Source organism: Rhipicephalus microplus, chromosome X (assembly GCF_043290135.1).
Source record: "Rhipicephalus microplus isolate Deutch F79 chromosome X, USDA_Rmic, whole genome shotgun sequence".
In the NCBI taxonomy this organism is placed as follows: Eukaryota; Metazoa; Arthropoda; class Arachnida; order Ixodida; family Ixodidae; genus Rhipicephalus; species Rhipicephalus microplus.
This window is the reverse complement of record NC_134710.1, coordinates 176,325,553-176,348,010: the sequence shown is the minus strand read 5'-3', so window position 1 is coordinate 176,348,010 and position 22,458 is coordinate 176,325,553. Positions and strand designations below refer to the sequence as shown.

Here is a 22,458-nt window from a genome sequence, read left to right as displayed (position 1 = left end):
GCCTTCTCTAGATTAAAGACACGTGCACAAAATATTGACGTGTTGATATGGTGCCTCAGATATGTGCAATAATTGCTTTTTAATTGACAATCGCACAAGTATTAACGCTGAAATTTGAGCAATATTGGTAAGCGCTGCGGATAGGGTTGGTCGTTTGGGGTATCGTTTTGTAGCGTGCTCGCCCCACGGAGGCGCAAAAAGAAGGCACCTACACTCCTTGAAGTTTGGGACAAGACTAGTTTATTTTCCAAGAAAAACAGGCTTTGAAAGCGACAACCAAAAAGGGCGTGGCTGCGTATCTTCCGTGGCCCTCCGGAGATAACGTGAGGCATGTTGGCCGCGTCTGTGCCGTGCGCCTCGGCATACGAATTGGTATGCCCACACAAATAAAATTATCGCGATCACCGGCGTCATCGGGGCGAGTACGCTACAGTTTAAAGCCATTAGGGGTATCGTTACGGCGGACAAACAGACAAGTGTACAGACAGGCAGACCAAAATGTTTGCGTCGAAGTACCACAAGAAAGACTATCGTCTTTAAAAAATGCCCAGTCTCTCAATTCATGAGTACTGTACATGCGCAGATGCATACACACACAGGTTGAAAGTGTGGGATTTATGGAGTGAGATGACATTGGTAGACTTTTTGTAGTACTCAGCACAAATATATATTATGTGATTACTTCCTTCATGTGATATAGTGGCTAAGCAAACTCCGTTGCTTCATTCATGCACAGTGGCTGTGCGTTGCATTTTGCTTAGTGTGTGTGAAGTGCTATGTGTTTTTGGTTTGCTTAGAATTAGTTATATTACAGTTATTTATTATTTTATTATTTTTTGAAGACACTTTAAAAAAAAAACCTTAGAAGGGCATCCGCATAGTGCTTTACCTAGCGCTGGCAACCAAACCTACAGAAAGCGTACCTTGGTCCTCGTAGGTTTTTCTGATAAGGATATCTCGTATCTCTTGTACTACATCTGCGGGGCACTAGGTGGTGCTCTGTTCTCCTCACTCCAATAATGAGAAGTTCATTTTTCTCACTAAATTGTCTCAAATGAGAAATAGAAAACAGTCTCAACCGAGGGCCAGTGACCGACAGCACTTCAGTATCCCTACGTTGAAGACGTGTGAAAAGAGGAAGCTGCTTGGGGGCTGGTAAACAGTGGCAGACATATAAGGGTATTGCTGCTTTCAAGATTGGTAGGCATTTTTATTGGCTCCAGCTTTCATTTGATACTTACTTGTAAACGCTCCTGAATTTCCTGTAAAGTTTGTGAGTTCTTGCAGAAGAATCTTCCTCTATGTTTTATTAAAAATTGTGTTCCTTGTACCTCTTAGTGGAAGGACATCGAAGCAGTACTCACTAACCATACCCTTAAAATTCTTGTCATTGTGAAAAGGCTCCAAAGGAGTACCGCTTCAAGCATACTTGTTCAGACAAGTCAGGCAAAATTGGCAACAGTTAGTGAAGAAGCCATAATTCTTGTCCATCATGACCACATGATGTATCCCTCACATGCTCTGTCACCAAACTAAATTCCATTTTCTGAGTAGCACAGTTATCACAGGTTGGCTGGCATTTGTTCAGCTGTTGCAAAGCTGGTAGCAAATTTATATTTTTGGCACACGCTTTATGAATCCAAAATTTTTGGCGCAGTAAAAATGTATGTACGAGGTTAGATGTCTGTCGTATCACTAAAATAATGTCTGTTATTTGACAAGTTTTTTTTAGCACCTACAAGCATTATTAAAAAAGCATGTTATAATCATATTTTCTTTATTTTTCAGGTTGGCCCATTATTAAGAGCTATGGTGCTTGGAAGATATACATGAGTTTGTTTTGGAGTCCACTCATTGTTTTTTGCAAGTGTAAATGGCCGCTTTTGCATGCTTTTAAAGCAATGGTCTTGTCATGCAGATGTTTTTCTGCAGACTTCAGTAGGTGTTAGATTAACTTATTTACTCTGCAGTCTTTTGCTGCAGTGAGGTGACATATTTTTTTTATTAGGCAAAGGTCAATAAATTTCTTCACATTTTATTGTGTTGTCTATGTTTTAAAGTAGTGCGAGCCAGTCCTGTCCCAGTTGCAAAAAATATTCATAAATTAACCCTAAGGAAATCAGACTGTCGTCGCTAGTTCTACGATTCCAGTTGCTTTCCGCTAGTATATCCATGTTTAGGGTCATTTTAATGAAATATTAGTGTGTTTTTGAGCCTATATTTTTAAAATGGTAGTCTCTTCACTTACGTATTGCATGAGCAGCCTCTATTTCATGATCAAAAGTGGATAATTATAAAGTTTAACCAGTATGTAAGTTTAAATAATTCCCAATTAGCCATCATCTAAATATTGTGCATGTGTAGTGTCTGCATTTTGAGGTTATCGCATGCACAGGCAGCTTGTGCCACATGTGCATACAACATTCAGAAAATATGTTGAAAGATGCACAACAAAGCCCAGTATAGGTATTTCCATTGGTTGGGGAATACAAGGTGGTGTAGTTTGCCGACCCAAAGGTTGCAGGTTCGATCCCAATTGTGGCGGTCACATTTCGATGGAGGTGGAATTACAGAGGCTTGTGTGCCATGCAATGTCAATGCATGTCAAAGAACACCGGAGGGTCAAAATTTCTTAAGTTCTCTGCTATAGCATGCCTAATCATATCATGGTATTGGCACATGAAACCCCAAATATTATGACATATAAACACCTACTGGCTGGAATGTGTGGGAAGGGCTGGCATAACTGATGATGAAAAATAGTGCTGAAGGAACAGGGACACAAGAAGAGGACACACAACGCAGGTGCTGTTTCTTCTTGTGTCCCCATTCATGCTGCGATATTTCTTGTCGTCAGTACATATAAACAAGCCCTAATTTCAAATCCTGGCATAACTGCCTTTGCAATGCCACTATAGTCGCTGCATATTGTAGGTAAATCTGTCTACAAAGCAATAAAGCAGTGACCAGGAAGCTTTAGCTGAAAAAGTATACTAACAGCTAAAATAATCACATCCAACCAATACAAATCATCATCAAAACAAAGCTTCAACATACTACAGAAGAAACAGGTGAATGCATGAATTAGCTATGCTTGCCTTTGCATGATGTTTGATTTTATAAACATTCTAGACAGATCATCTCTAAAAAAAAAGATGTCCTCATTTCTGGTCTCTGCCTATTCTAGCTTTCCTGTAGCAAAGAATGTGCCTTGTGAAACAGAAAATATGTAGTGTTGCATTTATCATGCAATAGTATTAAGGAGATCGTTTCGCAGAAATTCTGGTGTTAGTGGTATTGATGTTTGGCATCATTAGTTGGCAAAAAATTAGCATTGCCTGCGAGCGAAAATTGTATGCAAATAATAATAAAAAAACATGAGTTCGAGCCAGAATCAAACCCAGGCATTTTGCATGGCAGGCAGGTGTTCTACTACAGAGCCAACCCAGTGCTTGCAACTGTTTCTGAAAACACCTATATAAGTGTTATGTAGTGAAAGCAGTCACATTTTTTCTTCTAGTACTACTATCACATTACAGAAGCGTTGGATGGCAAGAGAGTGAATCGTTTAAAAGCCCACTCACTATAAACTTGTGCATAATTATTGATCAGCAATCACATTAACAAGGTGTGTAGCGATATAGTAGGTGCATGTATTGCCTTACAGATGTATAGTGGGTACTTCAACAATTTACAAAAGGCTGAATTATGGTGTACTGAACACTTCACAATAGTACCTGCAGTAGGCGTTCCCACGTGGCATTGTTAAAGAGTCCACTAAGGAGCGAAGCCTGGCTTGTGAATAAGGTGGAGCAAAAAAGGCCTCCTTGAAGCATTGCGTTTTACTCTTCAAGGCGGTGATAAATCATCAGGCAAGTTTTTTTTTGTTCCATTTCATAAATATTTCACACGTAACTTAGCAAGATTCTTTATTTCTGCAAAGGACCGACTTAAGACTTTCTACGTCGTGCTTGAAAGGACACTAAAGAAAAAATCATTCGGCTTAAATTGAAAATTTTACTCTGGCAACTTTCTCATTAATTTCACCATAATAGCTTCAGTAATGGAGAAGTCAGTCTCAATTTAAAATTTTGTGCTGAACTCTTGTGTGTACCGTCGCAAATTTCAAAGTGCACTGTGTATATTTTGGCGACATAGGCGCGATGAAGTTTCCAGAAATCTGGTATGCTAATTTGGACATTAATATCACCGTAAGTTGCTCAAGACGGCACAACAGAAAGGAAAGGACGATCACAGCTACACAGACGTTTTGCTGTTGTGCTGCTTCATTGCTCTACTGATTGATTAATAATGCACAAACACCAACTTGCCCAACATTCAACTCTTGTTGGTATGTTGAGTCTCTGAACACCTTTGAGGACAATCTACTTATTTTCTACCGATTTGGAAAGCCAGCCCCATACAAAGTTTATAGAGGAGGTCGTGCCCCATACATTGACATATTATGGAGGGGGGCGCTGCTAAAAACCATCACCTTCCCTCACCCCGCCCACCCTTAAGAAGAAACCTGCGCACGCTTATGTATTTGATGGTTAATGTATACTATGCTATAGTGCGTAGTTAGTCACATTCCACTGACGAGGTTTTACTGTAACGAGCATTGTGTACGTATGTGTGTGTGCACACTGCTATGAACTTCATGCTGCAGCTAGCTTAGTGCAGTATCCTTCACTATGGACAAAATTTATGTAGTGCCGACCAAGGTGAAAGATATATTTATCTAAAAGATCCTTCACTATCTTATGTCCCCGCCTCTCTATATAATCCTACTTTGTTTATTTTTGTGCTTGCTGCTTCTGTATAAATGATTATGCAAACTGAGAGAACAATAAACTAAATAAAAGCTAAGTTTTCTTCCGCTGTATGCATCATGGATAGTCCGTGTGTGCTCCAAACACAGAAGTAGCTGCTCCAAAAGCAGATTTTGCTTGCTCCTAAATGCTGGAAAGCATTCCCACTGCTGCATTTTTGAAAAAAACAAGCTACAAAAATGTGGGCAAGAAAAAGAGATGTAGTTTGCAAATTTTTTTAGCAAATGGTTCTATGAGTACAAAAAAAAAAACACATTGCAACAAAAATTTAATTCGTTTTCTATCACCAGACCACTTTGTATAGCATTAGGCATATGGTTCTCGAAATATCTGCAACATATCACTGAAAGCATGTGCAAGAGTTGTGCATTCTTCATGTCCTATTGCACCAATAACAATAAATAACCACCAAGTGACGTGTAGCAAATTAAAATGAAAAATTACACCTTGTTGCAATGCCCACCACTTCTTGCATGCTAAATAAGAGCACAGAGCCCATGACTTTGGCACAGTAGAATGATGGTGCAGTTGCTTACTGGAAACGCTTCAAAAGAAATTTGGTATTTGGCAACAATCGTGCATTCTACTTGGCTACATTGCCAGCAGTGCGTATTGTTCTATCTATTCTTATATTTCATGCTCTAAATGCAGCTTTCTTGAAAGAAAGGGTGCGTGGTCTTTTGTTTGAAATTTAGACCATCTTTGCACCAAGCAGCTGTTTCATACATAGCAGACATGACTGCCACTGAACAGAACTACAAGCAACTTTTTTTTTAAGCATCTATCAAGGTGAAAAGCCACTTAAATTTTCATTCAATAACAATACTTGGGATTTAATATCCAAAAACGACCATACGATTATGGGAGACTCCTTAATGGAGAGCTCCAGAAATTTCAACGACATGGATTTCTTTAACATGCACCAAATCTAATCTAAGTACACAGGTCTCTCGCATTTCCATCTCCATCAAAAATGCAGCTGTCACAACTGGGATTTGATCCAGTGACCTGCAGGTCAGCAGTCGAGCACCATAACCTTCTAGGCCATCGTGGTGGGTCTGGATTTCCACTCACTGCCATGCCATGTGATGTGTGCGCCTTGACAAAGTAGAGATAGGGAAAAGGAACACTTGTTGCTGTACTGGCACACTAGAGGTGGCTTGAGAGAACGCACCATACCTATGCTATGCCGCTGCCAGAAGCATATTCTTTGTCTACATAAGCTCTAGCTTATGTAGCCAGTTTAAAAACTGGCTAATCTTTCTCTCTTTCTGCTTGTTTTAGTGTATAATAAAAGAGAATATTAAAAACAAAAAGTTCACAACAACAAATTTCAAAGTACAACTCCTCGCTAAGAAGCAGAGGGTCTTAACCACTGTTCTATAAATTAGTGCCTCCTAAATAGCAGGCCTGTGCACTCTGCTTTACAACGCAATGCTTACGGATTGAAATTTTGATGTCACTGCTTTTATTTTACTGGGCTTGGAGATGTAAATTTAGGTCCAAGTAGCATGATGTTATGAAGCTAAGTGCACAGGCCTTCTAACTAGGAGGTATTGCGTGTAGTCCATATCTTCCAATACCACCCCCCACTGTTGCTAGATGCGTGGCGGTTGCCCCTGCTTTCTTGGTCTCGCGCGTTGTAGGATGTCTGAGGCATGCAGCATTGGCACCACAGCCTACTGCGCTTTGCCAGCTCGGGTGTTCAAACATACCAAAATGGTGGCAAAATTGTTGAGTGCCACTTCCAATGCAGGAGGTGCTGGGCATGATTCCCACTGCTGACCGGAAACTCCCTTTTTTTTTTAAGAGTAGACGAGTACACCAGCCTGGCAATCAGTTGTTCACGAGTAATCATTCTCAAATGGTGGCCCCATCAAGTTCAATAAATGCCTCTGGGTGCACTGTCACCTACCACAGCTTTGGTGAAATAGCCAAGCCAGTGCTGTGTGAGGCAGAGCATCGCTGCCACCAGTAAAAAAGCACAAGCGCGCTTCCGGCCAGGTGCTCAGCAGAACAAAAATCTTGGTTATTAGGACGAGACCTACCCTTCGAGGAATTGGTTAAACGAAGTCATCAGACCTAAGGATAAGGTCATCCTTCCTCTTTTTTTTCTTACTTATGCATTCACAACTTACAAGTGCTTAGAAGTCCTCACATTTTTAACTTGGCCGTGCTTTACCAGGCAGAAAATAGTCAAACCATTTTAGATTTCCAAAACTTCTCAAGGCACGATAGCTATTGAGAGATTTTTCTCAAGCACTGGCTACTAATTTAATGCACCCTTCATTAGAACTCGTGTTATTTGAAAGAAGAAAAAAAGCCACAGTAAAATAAAATCATTAACTTAATAATTTTGTAACAAACAGGTACTACCACTTGCATTCAATCCCTGATTAGTATTTTGGCAACAATAAATTTTAGCAACCCTGGAAGCTATCTTTTGATTGAAAAAAGGAGCTCTTTTTAGTGTTGCTCTGCTAGTGAACAAGATATTCTGTACCTGTAAGGAATCCGATTAAATTCTTGGTAGCTACTACTGAACATCTCTCAAGCCCTTTTCACCATTTCTTGGTCAACGAAATAAAAATAAGCCTTGCTTGTATTCCTGAAATTTTCTAAAAAAATTAATTTTGGGCTCTTTTCAATTTTTGGGGGAGTGATTTCAGGAGAACAAAGAGGACTTTTGAATTTGTAAATGCACTGGGGATGCTGTAAAATTTCCACAGTTTTGCTAAAACATCTTTTTGAACAGCAATATAGATCAGTAAACAAATTGCCAAGCATTATAGTCAGCAATAATTTTTCAAAGTATGTTCTACAGTGTCACTTGGAGAGCATTGTATGCATTTCGGCACTTTGGCTAATGTTGCGAGTGGAAATGCCAAGGGAATGCAAAAAACTTCCACAGGAACCAAAAAGGAGGCTTTGATAGGAAAGAGCTCCAGTTTTACGGTATAACAAGGATTCTTCTGGTCACAATAAGATTTTTCTTTCAGACGATTCACATTTGCTAAATTATGCTTTTGTAAGGAGGCATAAGTTTGCTGACAGTTATTGAGCCCACTCCTGAATATTACAGCAAAAGGCATCACAGTTTTGTCAACTGCAAATAAAACAGGCCAGTCTTTCAAGGAATGTGTCAAACTTTGTTTTTTCTTTTGTAAGAACTCACAGCTTGTAAGAGACATTCAGGCACAAAGCAAGACATTCTGACTTCAAAGGTAATATGTAATATTACTTTCTGCAGAAGTCAGTTACAGTTAAGAAGATGGAAACATAAAAAACAGGGAAGCTGCTCCCTTAAATGAGCTTTGTTTGTTCTAAGGTAGTTTACCTAATGATAAAAATGCAAGCTATTCAACTATCTGTGTCTTCACTTTCCGTGTACAGTGACTGGTTTCTCCTTTTCATTGCCCTCCCAGAAGACATAGGTGCGCACTTCGGCATTACAGTTTCAGTCTTTTCTATCAAATCTGGAAAAAGCTCTTTCTTTTCTTCTGCTGTACAAACTAGGCTTCCAAATTCAAATGTATGCATCTTCTGCCTCTCTTCAGCACTCATCTCATGTAGAGGGACTAGCTCATCATCTAAATCTGTTTCTGGGCTTTGTTCCTGGCTTAAGTTTTCAGATTCATTGAATGATGGCACGGTAGTATTGGTAACATCTTCAGTTCCCAAGAAGCCTGAAATATCTAGCGGCGATGACTGCTGGCGTGGATCAAGAGCTTCGGCTAATGGATCCCGAAGTCCAAATCGCTTGCAGAAATTCTCAGTCTGAGGGTTGACATGGGGCTTCACTCGGCTGGGGCTACGTTCAGATCCAGGCATATATACAGGAGCAGTGCGCTGAAAATTTAGAGGAACCTGCAAGTCACTGCCACAGGTGGCTGCAAGTTTTTCTTTCTCTTCTTTTGTAGGTGTGAACTGCCACCTGGTTGACAACAGTAAAGGAAATGGCATTAAGTTACAATACTTAACTATAATTAAACATTGCAAATATAGTTAGGGCTATTTACCGTTGAGCACATCCTGGCCCAGGCATGTAGTGATTCTTGGAATCAATTCTGAGTAAATGGTCAGTAAACTGTAGTACACACAGCCACTCTAAATCATAGCTAAGCCTTGGGGGCTCGTCAGTTGTTGTCGGTATGTCTAAAGTCTGAAAAAAATAGGCAAAAATGCAACAAATTAATGAAGGTCAGACAGAGAACTGCTGAGTTATGAGTCTTACTTGCAGAAAGTCTCGCTTGGGCAAACATTTGTCCAATGCCAAGAACTTTGTACATGTTCCATCCTGTTCCAAAGTACAAGTGTGTTAGTGCAATGGATAGTTAATAATTTTGGGATGTAAACTTGCCTCATGAGTGACTACTGCAGCAAACTTGCAATGAAGATGTGCGGCAAACCAGTACTTCGGCTTCAGCTCTTGTAACAAGCTCTCAGTAGGGCGACAGCCTAAGGTATTGGTCTCAACTTCTGCAGCAAAGAACTTTTTTTGCTGCAACAACTTTGCCTTGTTTCCATAGTTGTAAATTCCACGCGGCCAGTCATGTGAAACTACTATGTCAATGGGCTCTGCCAGCTGTAAACATAAAGGTTAAAGAAAATGTGTAATTCATAAATATCAAATAAAATACAACGCTATAAACACATACTGTCTGCATTGCTCATTTTTTTCAAGTTATTACTCAGATGTGCCGTGTATTTTAATTATTCAGTATGAAGTCTGCATAAAAATTGTAGAATATATCAAGAAATGGCAAAATACAGTGCTCAAATCAATATAGGTCTTTTGTTACTTTTTCTTTGAATGAAAAAAAAAAAAAGCTTGCAAAAGCTAAATGCTTATTATGGTCATAGCATTTTCGTGCTGAAGAGTGCAGTTATCTAAATCTCACTAAATATAAGGATAGCATATCACACTGAGTCAGGGGGACGAGCTATTTTTCACAAACATGTAAATACGCACCTCGGTCCTTATCAAACGTGAATCACTTGTTTTTAAAGCGTGCAGGATGCATGGCATGCCAGACAATTAGGTTTATGTTGTGCATTTTTGCACTCACTGATGTTTAGACACATTCTTGCGTGGTATGGTAACATTTCAAATGCATATTTACATTTCATAAAAATAAACAAGAGACCACAGAACACCTAGGTCATTTTAAACACTGTTAATGGTCACTAGCTCACATGATTGTGAACTTGAACTGAATCTGTACAGGCCCTATGAATTCAAACAATGTTGATGTAAGTATAAATGTGAAAACAAATTTTGTCTTTAGTACTTACAAAGGCAGACAAACCTCACAATTCTGGTGAAAGAAAAAGGTGGGGACAGCGCACAGTTATTGTTTGAAAGGAAGGTCGCTTTCAATAAAAAACAATGGATATTTCAGAAGTATATTGAACTATTAATTATCTCAGCTGTAGGCTTAGTTCTGAAAAACATGTACTGTAATTTGTTTTTGTTTTGCTTGGCACAAACCCATAGTAAACACACTGCTGCACATTAGGTTAAACTCTCTATTAATTACAGAGGACTCTCTGTAAACAGAAATCTGTTAAACAAAACTGCTGCTTAAATTGAACAACTGTCTCTGGTGTGATTAGTTTCATACTTGAATGCTGTAACCCAGCTCACCTCTCAGTAAATGAAACTCCCATTACATGGAACGCATTTTTCCGGTCCCTTCAGGCTCCATTTAAAGAGTCTACTTACTATATTTAAGTTGAGGGTTGTTCTCTGTCGCATTTTTCAAAGGCACCCTGTCAAGCATCATAGCAGTGCTATTTGTATGCGACTTTTTCAATGGCGCATAAACACAACTTTCATTTCATTTATCAATATTGATGCAAGTGCACATACAAAACGTAGTATAGTAAGTTTATTAGCTGGTTGTTATATAGATGTCAATGTCCCAAAGCAACTTAAGCTATGACAGATGTTGTAGTGGGGAACTCCAAAGTCTGATAACCTGAGTCTTCACACAAACAGACATAGTGCAGTACTTAGAACTCAAGCATTTTCCCTCTTTCAAATGCAACCACAGTAGTTGGGATTGAACCCATATCTTTCGAGTTAGTAGCCGACCACCCTAACCACTAAGCCAACGTGGTGGCTTGTGTAGAATTTCATAATACAGTGGATAAATCAAGGTCAGAAACAAAAACATAAGGTCAGATAGCTACATGTAAGCTGGGAAAGCAGTCAATAATGCAAAGGAATAGTCAACATCTGTTCACAGTAGAATATATGGCAAAGGAAAAGAAAAAAGGTAGGTCAAAGCATGCAAAAAAAGAGGAAAAAAAGTATGAAGAAAAAGAATGCACACAGAGGTATGAGCATACATTATTGCTTGTTCAAATTGTCTGTTAATTGAACATGCAACAATGATAAAATTATAAGTTAGCAACTATAAGGCTCACATGAATGTGGATATGAAATTACAAATTTTTAATGCTGAACTGAATCAGTTGACAGATTGTGAGCAAACATTATTACTTATAAAGAAATTGCAGACATCTGCTATGGCAGCTTCGCAGCTATCGTGTTGGTTTCAGTACTAAACGTAAGATCGCTGGTAAATCACCAGCCATGGTAGCTACATTTAGATAGGGACAAAACACAAGCATGAACATGCACTTAGACTTCTTTGTGCATAAAAAAAAAAACAGGTAAACAAAATTAACCAGGAGTCTTCCACGGTGGCATGATTATATGTACTAATAATGCCATAGTGTTGGAATGAAAAACTCCAAAATTTAACAAGTTTCTGAACCACGCCTTGTGCTTGATGGAAAAATACATTCCATAGAAAGCAGACACTCGTATGAACAGATCGGCCAAATGTTGTATTCATGCGCAGCAAGGAAAGTTGACAAGCAGAGCATGAAGTTGCTGCTTTCTCAAGTGACATCACTTCATAGAGAGGCCTGTCCTCATTCCCTTTGAAAGGCTGGCGTAGGCTCTATTTCATCACAAAGAGGATTGCTGCGATTGGCTGATAGCAAACATAAATCAAAAGTGGCATTTGGATCAGAAGCAGTTCTCGCCACAAGGTGCTGCTACGGGGTAGTACAGTGCTCTATAGTGTGCTAAAATTACACAGGGGCTGCACTAGCATACTCAAGAATCACACCAGACGTTAGAGATTGCTTAGAAGATTATAAGATTGGGCGTGTTGGTACGATATGATTATGAGTGCGAATCAGCACAACCGACAAGAGGGGACAGAAGAGAAGACAAAGAGCACTGAACTTGCAATAATTTATCTCTTTGGAAAGGATTCACCTTTATAAGCATGGAACGCAATAATGTTGCAAGAATTTACCACGTGAACATATCTAAATACATATTTTCTTTATCAGTGTAGTTGTGTAAGTACCCCTTATGTCACTTTAACTGATAAAGAAAAGGTATAGTATTTAGGTTTGTACACTTGATGAATTCCTGCAGCGTCATTGTATTCCACGAATGGCTCTTGTAACAGTGTGTAACTGCATGAAAGCAAAGGCTTTCCAAAGAAATAAATTGTTGGAAGTTCAGCCCTCTGTGTTATATCTTCTGTCACCTCCTGTTGGTTGCGCCGATTCGCACTCATAATTAGAGATTTAATTTAATGACGTGCTGTGATGTAGCTTCTCTCCATGTCATTCCTCCATATACTATAGCTTCGAATGCCCCCACTGGGGCGAAAGGAGAAAAGGCACTTAAAATCATGTGACCATAGGCATCAGCAGTATTTTGTCCTGGGTTGCAGTGGGAGCTGCTGGAGCTTGGGGGAGGGGGGCAAGTGCCTCCTGTGTACCCATCTGCCAATGCCCAGGCGAGTGAAAAATTGCTGTAATTGCACTTGTACTTTGTGGACTCAAAAAAATTTGCAGCATTCAGCTCGTAAGGCAATAAACTCTGACAGTGAGGTCATTCTATGATTACTTGTCCAAGTTATCGACAAGCCCTTAAATCCATTCCCTACTGGTGACGAGCTGAGCTAGTCCACATAGTTTGCACCATGCCTACTGAAGAAGACCTGGGTTTGTCCACTTTTAAAAAAGTATTTTGAAGCACTGCAGTTAGGCTACCTGATTCTTTTTGCTGTTCTCCTTTTGCATCAACAGAGGGCACAATAAAAAAATTTAGGAACACTCAAACCATGCATTTTGGTCGAGAGAAGATATGATTCTGGTAACCAGAATCAGAAAGTAGCGTTTTCTTCTGCACATTCACGTTTTCAGGGCAGGATGGTGGCCGGTTATTTTTTAGTTAAGGCATATCCTGATTTTTCGAAAGGCCCAGTGAACCTTGTCTGTCAATTTAAAAAACAGCCATGCATTTTTCTCCCGTCTTCCTGGTTCTCTTTTTGACATGCCACACTAAGAGGTCCATGTGATGTCACCAGGCTAATCTATTTGCCTAGTCCACATACCAATACATCGGTTCCAATGCATCTGCCTTTGCAGTGCAGACAGCATAATAACTTTTTCTTACTGTTGTACTTGCATGCTGTACCCAATAGACTTTTCACCTCGTGTGGTGTATTTCGTGCCATGCTTGTAGCAGCTATAGTAATGTAGCCAAAAAGTGTGCAGTCCTGACAGCAAAACTTGGTGATGTTGTCAAACAATAAAGAAGCATTATTTCAGTACTGGGCCTGTCATAGCATTTTCCTTAAAATAGCAAATCATTTCTGCAAAAGTCTGAAAGATGGAGGAAGACGTATGAAGAAGAAAAAAAAATAGTGCTATCTATTCATTTATCTATTCAAGCTGAGGCCAATTACAGCGTGACTGAAAAAGAGTGCTTGGCGCTAGTGTGGGCGCTTCGCAATTTCCGCCCTTATTTGTACGGTCGCCCATTCGACCTGGTAACGGACCACCATGCACTTTGTTGGCTCGCCACATTGAAAGATCCTTCTGGCCGCCTTGCTCGGTGGGCACTGCAAATCCAGGTGTACGACATTCGTGTCATCTATCGCAGCGGACGCAAGCATTCTGACGCCGACGCCCTGTCGCGTTCGCCTTTACTTCTCGACTCGGCCTGCGGATCCACTGGTACCAACTCCGTCGCATCTCTCGACCTCGACTCCTTTACCAGTGAACAACACAAGGACCCATGGATCGCTTCCCTTTTTAACTGTATCTCTGGATCGTCAACCACTGCGGTACTACGATCTCTCCGACGTCGAGCTGCTCATTTCGCGATTCGTTATCGGCTGCTACACCGACGCAACTACGCCCCCGAAGGTTGTAAGTAGCTCTTGGTTGTCCCGCGCAGCTTGCGCTCACAAATCTGCGCCTCCTTTCACGGCGATCCCCAATGTGGTCATGCTGGAGTTTTCAAAACTTACGAACGCATTCGCCATCGCTTCTACTGGCGCTGAATGTATAATTTCGTTCGAAAATTCGTTATGGGCTGCCCTGACTGTCAACGTGGCAAATCACCGCCTTTCCACTCGTCCGGTGCGCTTCAACCGCTTCCATGCCCTGCCAAACCTTTCGATCGGATCGGAATTGATCTCTATGGCCCTCTACCAACAACATCAGATGAAAATCGGTGGATCATAGTCGCTGTGGACCATTTAACACGCTACGCTGAGACCGCCGCCCTTCCAAGTGCCACTGCGCGGGACGTAGCATCTTTCATCCTTCATCGCTTCATACTACGACATGGTGCACCTCGAGAAATACTAAGCGACCGAGGTCGAGCCTTCCTATCAGAAGTCGTCACGTCTCTGCTTTCTGAATGCCATGTTGTTCATCGCAAGACGACGGCATACCACCCGCAGACTAACGGGCTCACGGAAAGATTTAACCGCACCCTTGGCGATATGCTCGCCATGTATCTGACATTCGATCATACTAACTGGGATCGCATTCTTCCATTCATCACGTACGCATATAACACCGCGGCACAGTCTACCACTAGATTTTCACCTTTCTTTCTTCTTTATGGACGCGAACCATCCCACACCATCGACACTCTCCTTCCATACCGTCCTGACGCATCCGAATGCCCATCTGTGTCCGAAGCTGCCCGAAATGCAGAAGAGTGCCGTGAACTTGCACGCACCTTTACGTCACAAGAACAACAGCGCCAGAAAGAAAACAACGCCGACTCTTCACAAAGCCCCAGCTATTCCCCGGGATCACTTGTATGACTGGCTGCTCCTTACCAAACCCCCGGCATTTCCTCAAAACTCGTTCCAAAGTACGAGGGCCCATACCGCATTTTGGAGCAAACCTCGCCGGTGAATTTTCTCATCGAGCCACTTTCCCCATCTGACGACATGCGCCGGCGTGGACGTGACATCGTTCACGTCTCCCGTCTTAAGCCATATCATAGCCCTTTGCCTCCAGACTCTTAGGTCGCCAGGATGGCTCTTTTTTGGCGAGGGCAAATTGTGAAGAAGAAAACGCATCGTTGGCAAGCAACATCGCCACCGCTTGGGTACTGGGTGCTGGGCTTCTCTCGCTCGGCTCGTGCTGATCATCGCAGGCATCTGCTTGACCGTTGCTCTTGCCCGATCGTGTTTCATCATAGGACCACCGTCGCAACAATAGCCAATAAACCTTTTTTCAGTTCGTTCATTGTCAAAAGGTCTCTGTCATTGTCTGTTCGGCCACGGAGTCCCCGCACCGACCACTCTCTCTACCTGTATTGTTAGCCGTGCCGTCTAGTCTAGCAAGGGTCAGTTTGGTTCAGCAAAGGGGGGAGTGATCCTGTTCCCCGAACATAAATGCAGGGTTCCCTGTCACCGGCCTTCTCCACAGGAATCGGCTAGTGTCGGTCAAAGACCCCGCAACGGTTTGGAAAAAATGTGATCTTTAACACACCAAGGATCGAATTGTGACAGTTAATTAGCTCCTGAAGTTTTTAGGTCAGCAACATAAAAGTGAACAATGTTTTTGCTGTCTCTACATCTACTTTCAGAGGTAGAAACACTAAATTTTAAGGCCATCAAAAGCCTTCTGTAGGCTTCCTCTGCAAGCAAAGATACTCCATACAAATGGTTAACCACAGAAAACATTTCAAAGGAACTTTAATTCACTTTCAAAGTGTGCCTAAATGCTCATTTTTACAATAGAGATCCACTAGCATGACTGACACCAATGCGATAGTGCAGGAAGCGTAACGAAAGATGTGGGCTCCGGCGCTCAAGCTCCCTACACAGTGATGTCAGTGTCCAACTCAGCACGAAGAAAGCAAAAGTTGTTTACATGAATAAGGTGACATTAAATTATTTAACAATACATGAATCTTGAAGCATGTATCATGCTTTTAGAAGCAATAAGAAATATTTACAACAACGAATATGCAAGCTACAAATGTGATGTTCCCAACACTTAGAGGCATGCACCTTATTTCTAAAAGGTTTTGAAGCTACAAGCAAGATTTGTTGATGCCTGTGGCAGATCTCTTGAGGCATGACTGGCACCTGAAAGCGCAAAAGGCTTTGTTTTTCTTTACCGCTGGAGCGACTAAAGCTCACTAGGACTCTCGAATGTGGCGTACTGAGAGATGCAATATGAATATGCAGCAGTGTTAAAACTTTAAATAAAGATTTACCAACTGCTGTGCTGTTGTCTCTCACCTGTTTCAATCTAAATATCTCAAGGTTTCGCAAATGGTAGGCACTTCGTTTTGTGGAATCATTGTAGGGTGGGACTTCAAAGTGACCTGAAAGAAAAGCAGCTGAAGTTGTTTTACATGGCACCATTCTGTAGTTAAAGCCTCACCTTTTAGGTAGTCATTGCCCTTGTATATTCCAGAGATGCCAGCTATCCTTATGCCATTAACACTGACGACACTCGCATAACCTGAAGAAAAAAAAAGAGCATGCCAAGGAACAGATGTTAGGAGTCATTAATGCTTGCTAAATGGTTTGTGAGGTGCATGGTGCTCCTCCACAAGTAAAAGCACCCAATTATTATTTGACAAACAAACTTAAGCATATCACTAAAATTATATAAGACATAATTAATTTGGCCTCATACTATTGTACTTTTCAATAAACTGGGTTAGGACAGTCGGAGCAGCTTTTGCAGCAATTTCTGAAGGATAAAACCTTGATTTTGGTGTAAGTTAGCATAAAAAAAAAACTTGCATACTATCTCAAGCGGCTACTCTTTCTGGGCTAACTTTTTAATGTAAGCGATTGGTTTTTACAATTTGGAATGTGCATGGCCAGGGTAGTCTAAAAAGATGAAAAAATTTACACCCACACTTTTCAATCAAGACTAATTAGTTACCAAATTAATTGACAATCGGTCATTGAAATTATTTTGATTATTTTCATTAAATTTATCACTTCAAAAGTATATAAATGGCATCGAGTAGTACCCGACAGACAAAACTGAAATGTTTCACACAGAACTAAAATGCCCTGCCTTTGCATGGTGAAAGAAGATGCTGCTTCAGCGCATCGTGGGAACAACACAATCGCTTCTGCAATTTCTTCATTCACAGATTACCCGACTTTCTTGTGTGTACTGGATTGGCAGCGTGTGTAGAACAGATGCTAAATATAAGTCCCAGTGAAAGAACAACCCTTTTCCTTTTCCAGGTGGTTGCTAGTTGACCTACAAAAATTGACATTTCCAAATGTAATCTCTCGGCCTGAAAGGGTGTATGCTCTACAAGGAGACTGTCACAACTCATGAACACGTATGCAGCTGGCACTTAGTTTTTAGGAAATAATTAATGGTAGGAATGACCATCTTTTTGGCACAATTCTTTCAGCAGTGTATACATGTTTTTTTTATGTAACAGTAACTTTTACTCAATCATCCTTGATCAGTAAAGTCACTGCAACACACTTTTTTTACAACCTGTAGCCTGCACTTCAAGCTGCAGTAATTTCATATGCCATTTGCATACACATAATTTCCTGTGATTGATGGTTGACTACTCCACGTCAACAACTATTAAATCATTCTTGAAGAGTGGGGAGGTTGCTGCAACTCGGTTTCTGTTTTTACAATTGAAGGTGTGCAGCATTTTTCTTGAATCTGAAAGCTCATCGAAGTAAACAGAGCAATACAATTTATACAAGATGCTTACGACCACTTGCATTCGTTGCATGACAGAAAGCATTTGTTTACTGAATATGTGAAAACCCACATAAATAGACGAGATCAATGCTTTGAAAGTATACACTGATGAACATACAGAACTTTAAAAAAAAAAGCAGTTTACCCTCTAAAGAACACAAAAGTTTAACAAGCCAGTGATGCATAAAATTTAATGAGCCCCATTAGCCCTAAGAAGCAAAATTACATTATTTACAGGCTGCCTCCAAACCAAAATAGGTGGCACATACAGGACTCTCTACTACCATAATAATAAGTATAAAGCAGAACACACACATATATCAGGTAAATTCACCACCACAAGCAAGCTTAATACATGTCTCAAAAATGTTGCACAACATGTAAAATATTCCAAAATGTTGCCATGCTTTTCTGCCATGCTACAGCAGTTATTATTTACTGCAAGTGAAGTTACTGTACATGTGATTTTGTATTGCCTAGTCATTTCAGTGATAGAATCAAGTCCAACGTGACATACACATCAAATTTAGCAGTATCCTTATGTGGTAGTTTCTTTTGCTGGTCTCCTTTTCTGGTTTCAAATTACTTGGACGGTTTACAAGAGTGTTCCTCTGCTAACCTGCTTTTCAGCTTCGAGGTGCACACTTGTGCCTTTCAGTCACGAGAACTGCACCATTTTAACTTAATGTCTGCTAAGCTACACTATTCCGGTCTGTCAATGAAGAGTTTAGTTGCACACAACTCACTTTAAAAGTGGCTTTACCTACACACACTTACTTTCAGTAGTTGTAGATACAGTGCTACTATATTCATCACAAGTGGTTAACATTCGAGCGGGACATGGATTCTACACACGAATGACTACTCCCATGTGGGCACTTATACGCTCTCACTTGTTTATGAATGTTAATGAACAGCACACACATAGGACATAGCACTGGAAAACTGAGAATGTGTCGGGGCACACTGCAAGCATAATTTTGTACACTCTTAGCAGCAGAGTAACGAGAGCACGAGGGAATGTTCACGAATGGGATATGGTATGAAACAGCCGTAGAAGAACTCTCTGCCACCCAGGTAGTTAGAAAGGTTTGTTATTTCACTAACAGAGGAGATTTAGACCTTGATACTAGTATGATGTCCCCAATTTCCCCCCTTGTGCTTGCTTGCACTTCTTTGTCCTTTCCTGTTGGTCTGCCAGCACTTGTGATGGAATCAACACGGCTATTTTGCTATTGCTGCTACTTTTTAATAGTGATGAGGCTGCTTATTATACAAGTTACAACAGTACTGACTGTAATGTGGTACCTGTCACACACAAATACTCACAGGTAGAAACTGTGATTTTGTATAAATTCACTGGAGGCTTTGCTTACACAGCTGTTCCATGTATGTGTAACCCAATTTTTCATTCTGCTGATTCTCTACAAAGGAGAACTAACCCAAATCAACACATTGTATAGCTCCCATATACATTACTATTCCAGAGTCATTGTTTCTTACCCATATAATAGATGTTTTCACAAAGCCAACCACCATATGCCAGTTCAGCCAGATAGTTAGAAGCTTCATGGTTTCCACCGATTACAATGGTCAGAAGTGGTGCTTTCTTCTCGCCTGAGTAGTACCTACACCCAGTAATAAGTGTTATAATGTTAGCGACGATCACATATATAGAAAATTCAGCATAGGAACAATATACTACTACTAATAATAATAATTATTTACATTTTTATTGTACTTATGAGGCACGTTGCAATGGGGGAACTATGGCTAAATTCTGACCACCTGGGGTTACACTGAAATCAACATACAGAGGTGTTCTTGAATTTCCTCAGCAATTTATTAGGATAGAATTGCTGTGTATATGCGCAAGTATAATTACAATGTGAGCTTCGGACAGTTCAAAACATGGGTACAATCTCAACACATCTCAGCCAATACGGCACATGCGCAGACGCGGCCAACTGTGAAGTGACCGGGTTTCTTGCCATTGCTAACCAAAATCATTTCAGTGTTGCTCCACTCACTTCATGGGTGCCCCGCCGCGGTGGTCTAGAGGCTAAGGTACTCGGCTGTTGATCGAATCCCGGATGCAGCGACTGCATTTTCGATGGAAGCGAAAATGCTGTAGGCTCGTATGCCCAGATTTGGGCGCACGTCAAAGAACCCCCGGTAGTCGAAATTTCCGGAGCCCTCCACTACGGCGTCTCTCATAATCATATGATGGTTTTGGGATGTTAAACCCCACGTATCAATCAATCATAACTTCATAGGCACTTCCTTTAGGTCCTACTTCGAAGCTTCTCACATGTATGATGTAAACGTTTCGTGATCAGGAAGCATAAATTACAACGACGTCGGTAGAAAGTCAAGAACAAACATTTACTTATGGAAATCTTTCATCTCTTGATATTTTCTAGGAACAGCCATGCATTCCATGTCAGAAGCATTTCGGACTGCTTGAAAGTCGCCACAGATGATCAGCAAGTCTACCTGGAACGAAAACACAAAACATTTCGCCTTCCAGCATCTGTAATTAACACTACAGAATATTTACGTACTGTGAATCGGTACTGGTTTTCTAGTGCTTTTATAGTTTCGTAAATCTTGTCAAGCTCCCCGTGCGCACAACCTTCAACAGCAATCTTCATAACTGTTAGCTTGAAATGCTGAAAACACTTAGCACCAGGTAACACGGCACGATACCGCGCCGCGACCACTCAAACGGTGCTCAACTCGAGCATGCAGACGTATGCATCCACACATCATACGCTCGCATCAGACCAGTACGCAGCGCCCTTTGTAAGAAGAAACTGCAATTTTTAACGTTTTAACGTTTAATACTGTCTTTAAAGTGTTGAGTGCTGCTGATAGCATTGAAACCGTTCTCAGGTTCAAATCGCTGCCTGAAAAAAACAAATCTTGGAGGCTATGTTTTTTTTTCTTTTTTTTAATTGCGTGCATGTCGACGAAACCAGATGCAACACTGTGGGCATTGTACTGTAGCGTTCAAGCTCGAATCTCCGCGATTTCTTTATCTGTCACAAGTGAAAAAAATTAAATGTATTCGTTAACTTGCACGGGTGCGGCCATAGAGTTTCTCTGTGTGCGGCAGCCAATCACGTCATTACCTCTTATGTTTGCCGCCATGCCCACTATGTTAAAGACATGACCTACTACACTCCTGACCTGTTCAGATAGCGGGGTTCCTATGGGAGCGCGTGTCCCCGCTCTCGTTCAATCGCTCGCCGTAGGTGGCGCTACCTATAACCTGTTCGTCTGCTACTGTGCGGCCGGCAGGAGGGCGACGGACTGATACCATGCGTCTGCTTCTGTGACAAACTGCCTATACGTGTGATTGTTTTTTGCTGAAAAGGCTAACGTGTGCTATGTGTTACATTTTAGTAGTTAGGCTATACTGGTTGATTGACTTCTAAAGCTGTATATTTGCGTAGAAATGTCTTGCTGCATGGTTGTTTTTGCCATTCCAGCCTAAAAAAACTTCAATTTAGTATTCATAAAGCTTTTGACTAATAATGTACTCATTGGTAATAGAATATCAAACTGATTTTAGGTTGTTTAGGACGCGTCAGGTGAAACGCAGTGCCCCTGTTGAGCACTTACCTTGGACACTCGCCCTGGACAGGTGTTACACTTGTAGTCAATTGATAGAAGAGAATAATGCACATACGCCCACGGACGCATATCAAGGAGAGACACAGGAATTGAAGCTTTAACTCTTACTGTGACCTACACAACAAAAATTGTGCGTCAAATTTCGCTACGGGAGTTTGTCTGCTGGAACGGGGAGCGCTGGCCGATGCGCGTTTCTATGATTTTATATGTCCGTGCGATGAGACGATATGGTAAAGGCAGTGATGTCATGCTCTGGTCATGCTCTGAAAACTTACTTTACTTTGTTTGCCTTGTTCCGATTTGCAATATGGCACGCAGCAATACACCATACTTACATTTGAGGTGTCAGCTCATCTAAAAAAAAAAAACTGCACGCGGCCACTATTAGAGCTGACTACTGCAGCTATCTGCCGTCTGCAAGTTTCTGCACACGACCTACTGTGTTTCTGCGTATCTTCTGCAATTTGTGTATGCGTATCGTCTGGAACCATCGTGATTCAGTGTGAACAATGAATGCCTAACAATAGTTTTTTTATCTCGTTGGACTACGTTTTCATTCAAGAAATATTTTCATAATAAATTTTCCTTCATTTGTAGAAAAGTTCCCGTCTGCTTGCCACTGTGACCCTTTGTGTGCTTTTTTTACGGTTCTATTTCTGCTTCAAACGTCCACACGAATGCAGCCAACTCTGACGAGGAATCATATCGCTTTATTTGCCATATTTTACACATTCATACACAATTCATGCACAATAAGAACGATTTGCACTGCCACAGCGATGGCTGAAGCAGACGACAGCGAACAGGTGCTGCCTAGCGCCACGCCGCTCGTAGGTGACGGCCCTAGCGGCAGAAGGTATGAACTAGAACGTGGGCGCTGGAAGAGGTGCTCTCTGGGCAGGTCAGGAGTGTAGTAGGTCATGGTTAAAGA

The 22,458-nt window shown here is 41.1% G+C and overlaps 2 protein-coding genes across 4 annotated transcripts in view; one reads left to right on the top strand and one right to left on the bottom strand.

The window, feature by feature from the left end:
* The window catches only part of LOC119177212 (hypoxia-inducible factor 1-alpha inhibitor), a 78,471-nt gene extending 76,433 nt beyond the window's left edge, over positions 1–2,038 (top strand). For all 3 annotated transcript variants that reach the window (XM_037428628.2, XM_037428627.2, XM_037428629.2), the window contains one exon: positions 1,789–2,038. In XM_037428628.2, coding sequence (XP_037284525.1) covers positions 1,789–1,833 — 45 coding nt within the window. In that variant the 3' untranslated portion in view covers positions 1,834–2,038. The remainder of the gene's footprint in view (positions 1–1,788) is intronic.
* Positions 2,039–7,960: 5,922 nt separating this feature from the next.
* On the bottom strand, positions 7,961–20,660 carry ldbr (lariat debranching enzyme). The gene is made up of 9 exons (XM_037428626.2): positions 20,453–20,660; positions 20,278–20,384; positions 19,392–19,516; positions 16,575–16,655; positions 16,430–16,515; positions 9,193–9,417; positions 9,067–9,129; positions 8,852–8,994; positions 7,961–8,766 (listed from the first exon to the last, which is right to left on the bottom strand). The coding sequence occupies exons 1-9, from the start codon at positions 20,540–20,542 to the stop codon at positions 8,193–8,195; spliced, it is 1,494 nt and encodes a 497-aa protein (XP_037284523.2). The 5' UTR covers positions 20,543–20,660; the 3' UTR covers positions 7,961–8,192.
* Between the last annotated feature and the right edge of the window lie 1,798 nt (positions 20,661–22,458).

What these genes read in the sequence shown, in the direction of transcription:
- ldbr (XM_037428626.2), bottom strand. Translation starts at nt 20,542, where the DNA reads ATGAAGATTGCTGTTGAAGGTTGTGCGCACGGGGAGCTTGACAAGATT. An exon ending in AGATATTTAGATTGAAACAG is followed by an intron (nt 9,418 to 16,429) that starts GTGAGAGACAAC and finishes TTATGTTTACAG; the next exon opens with CTGGCAGAGCCCATTGACAT. An exon ending in GGGCCAGGATGTGCTCAACG is followed by an intron (nt 8,767 to 8,851) that starts GTAAATAGCCCT and finishes GTTGTCAACCAG; the next exon opens with GTGGCAGTTCACACCTACAA.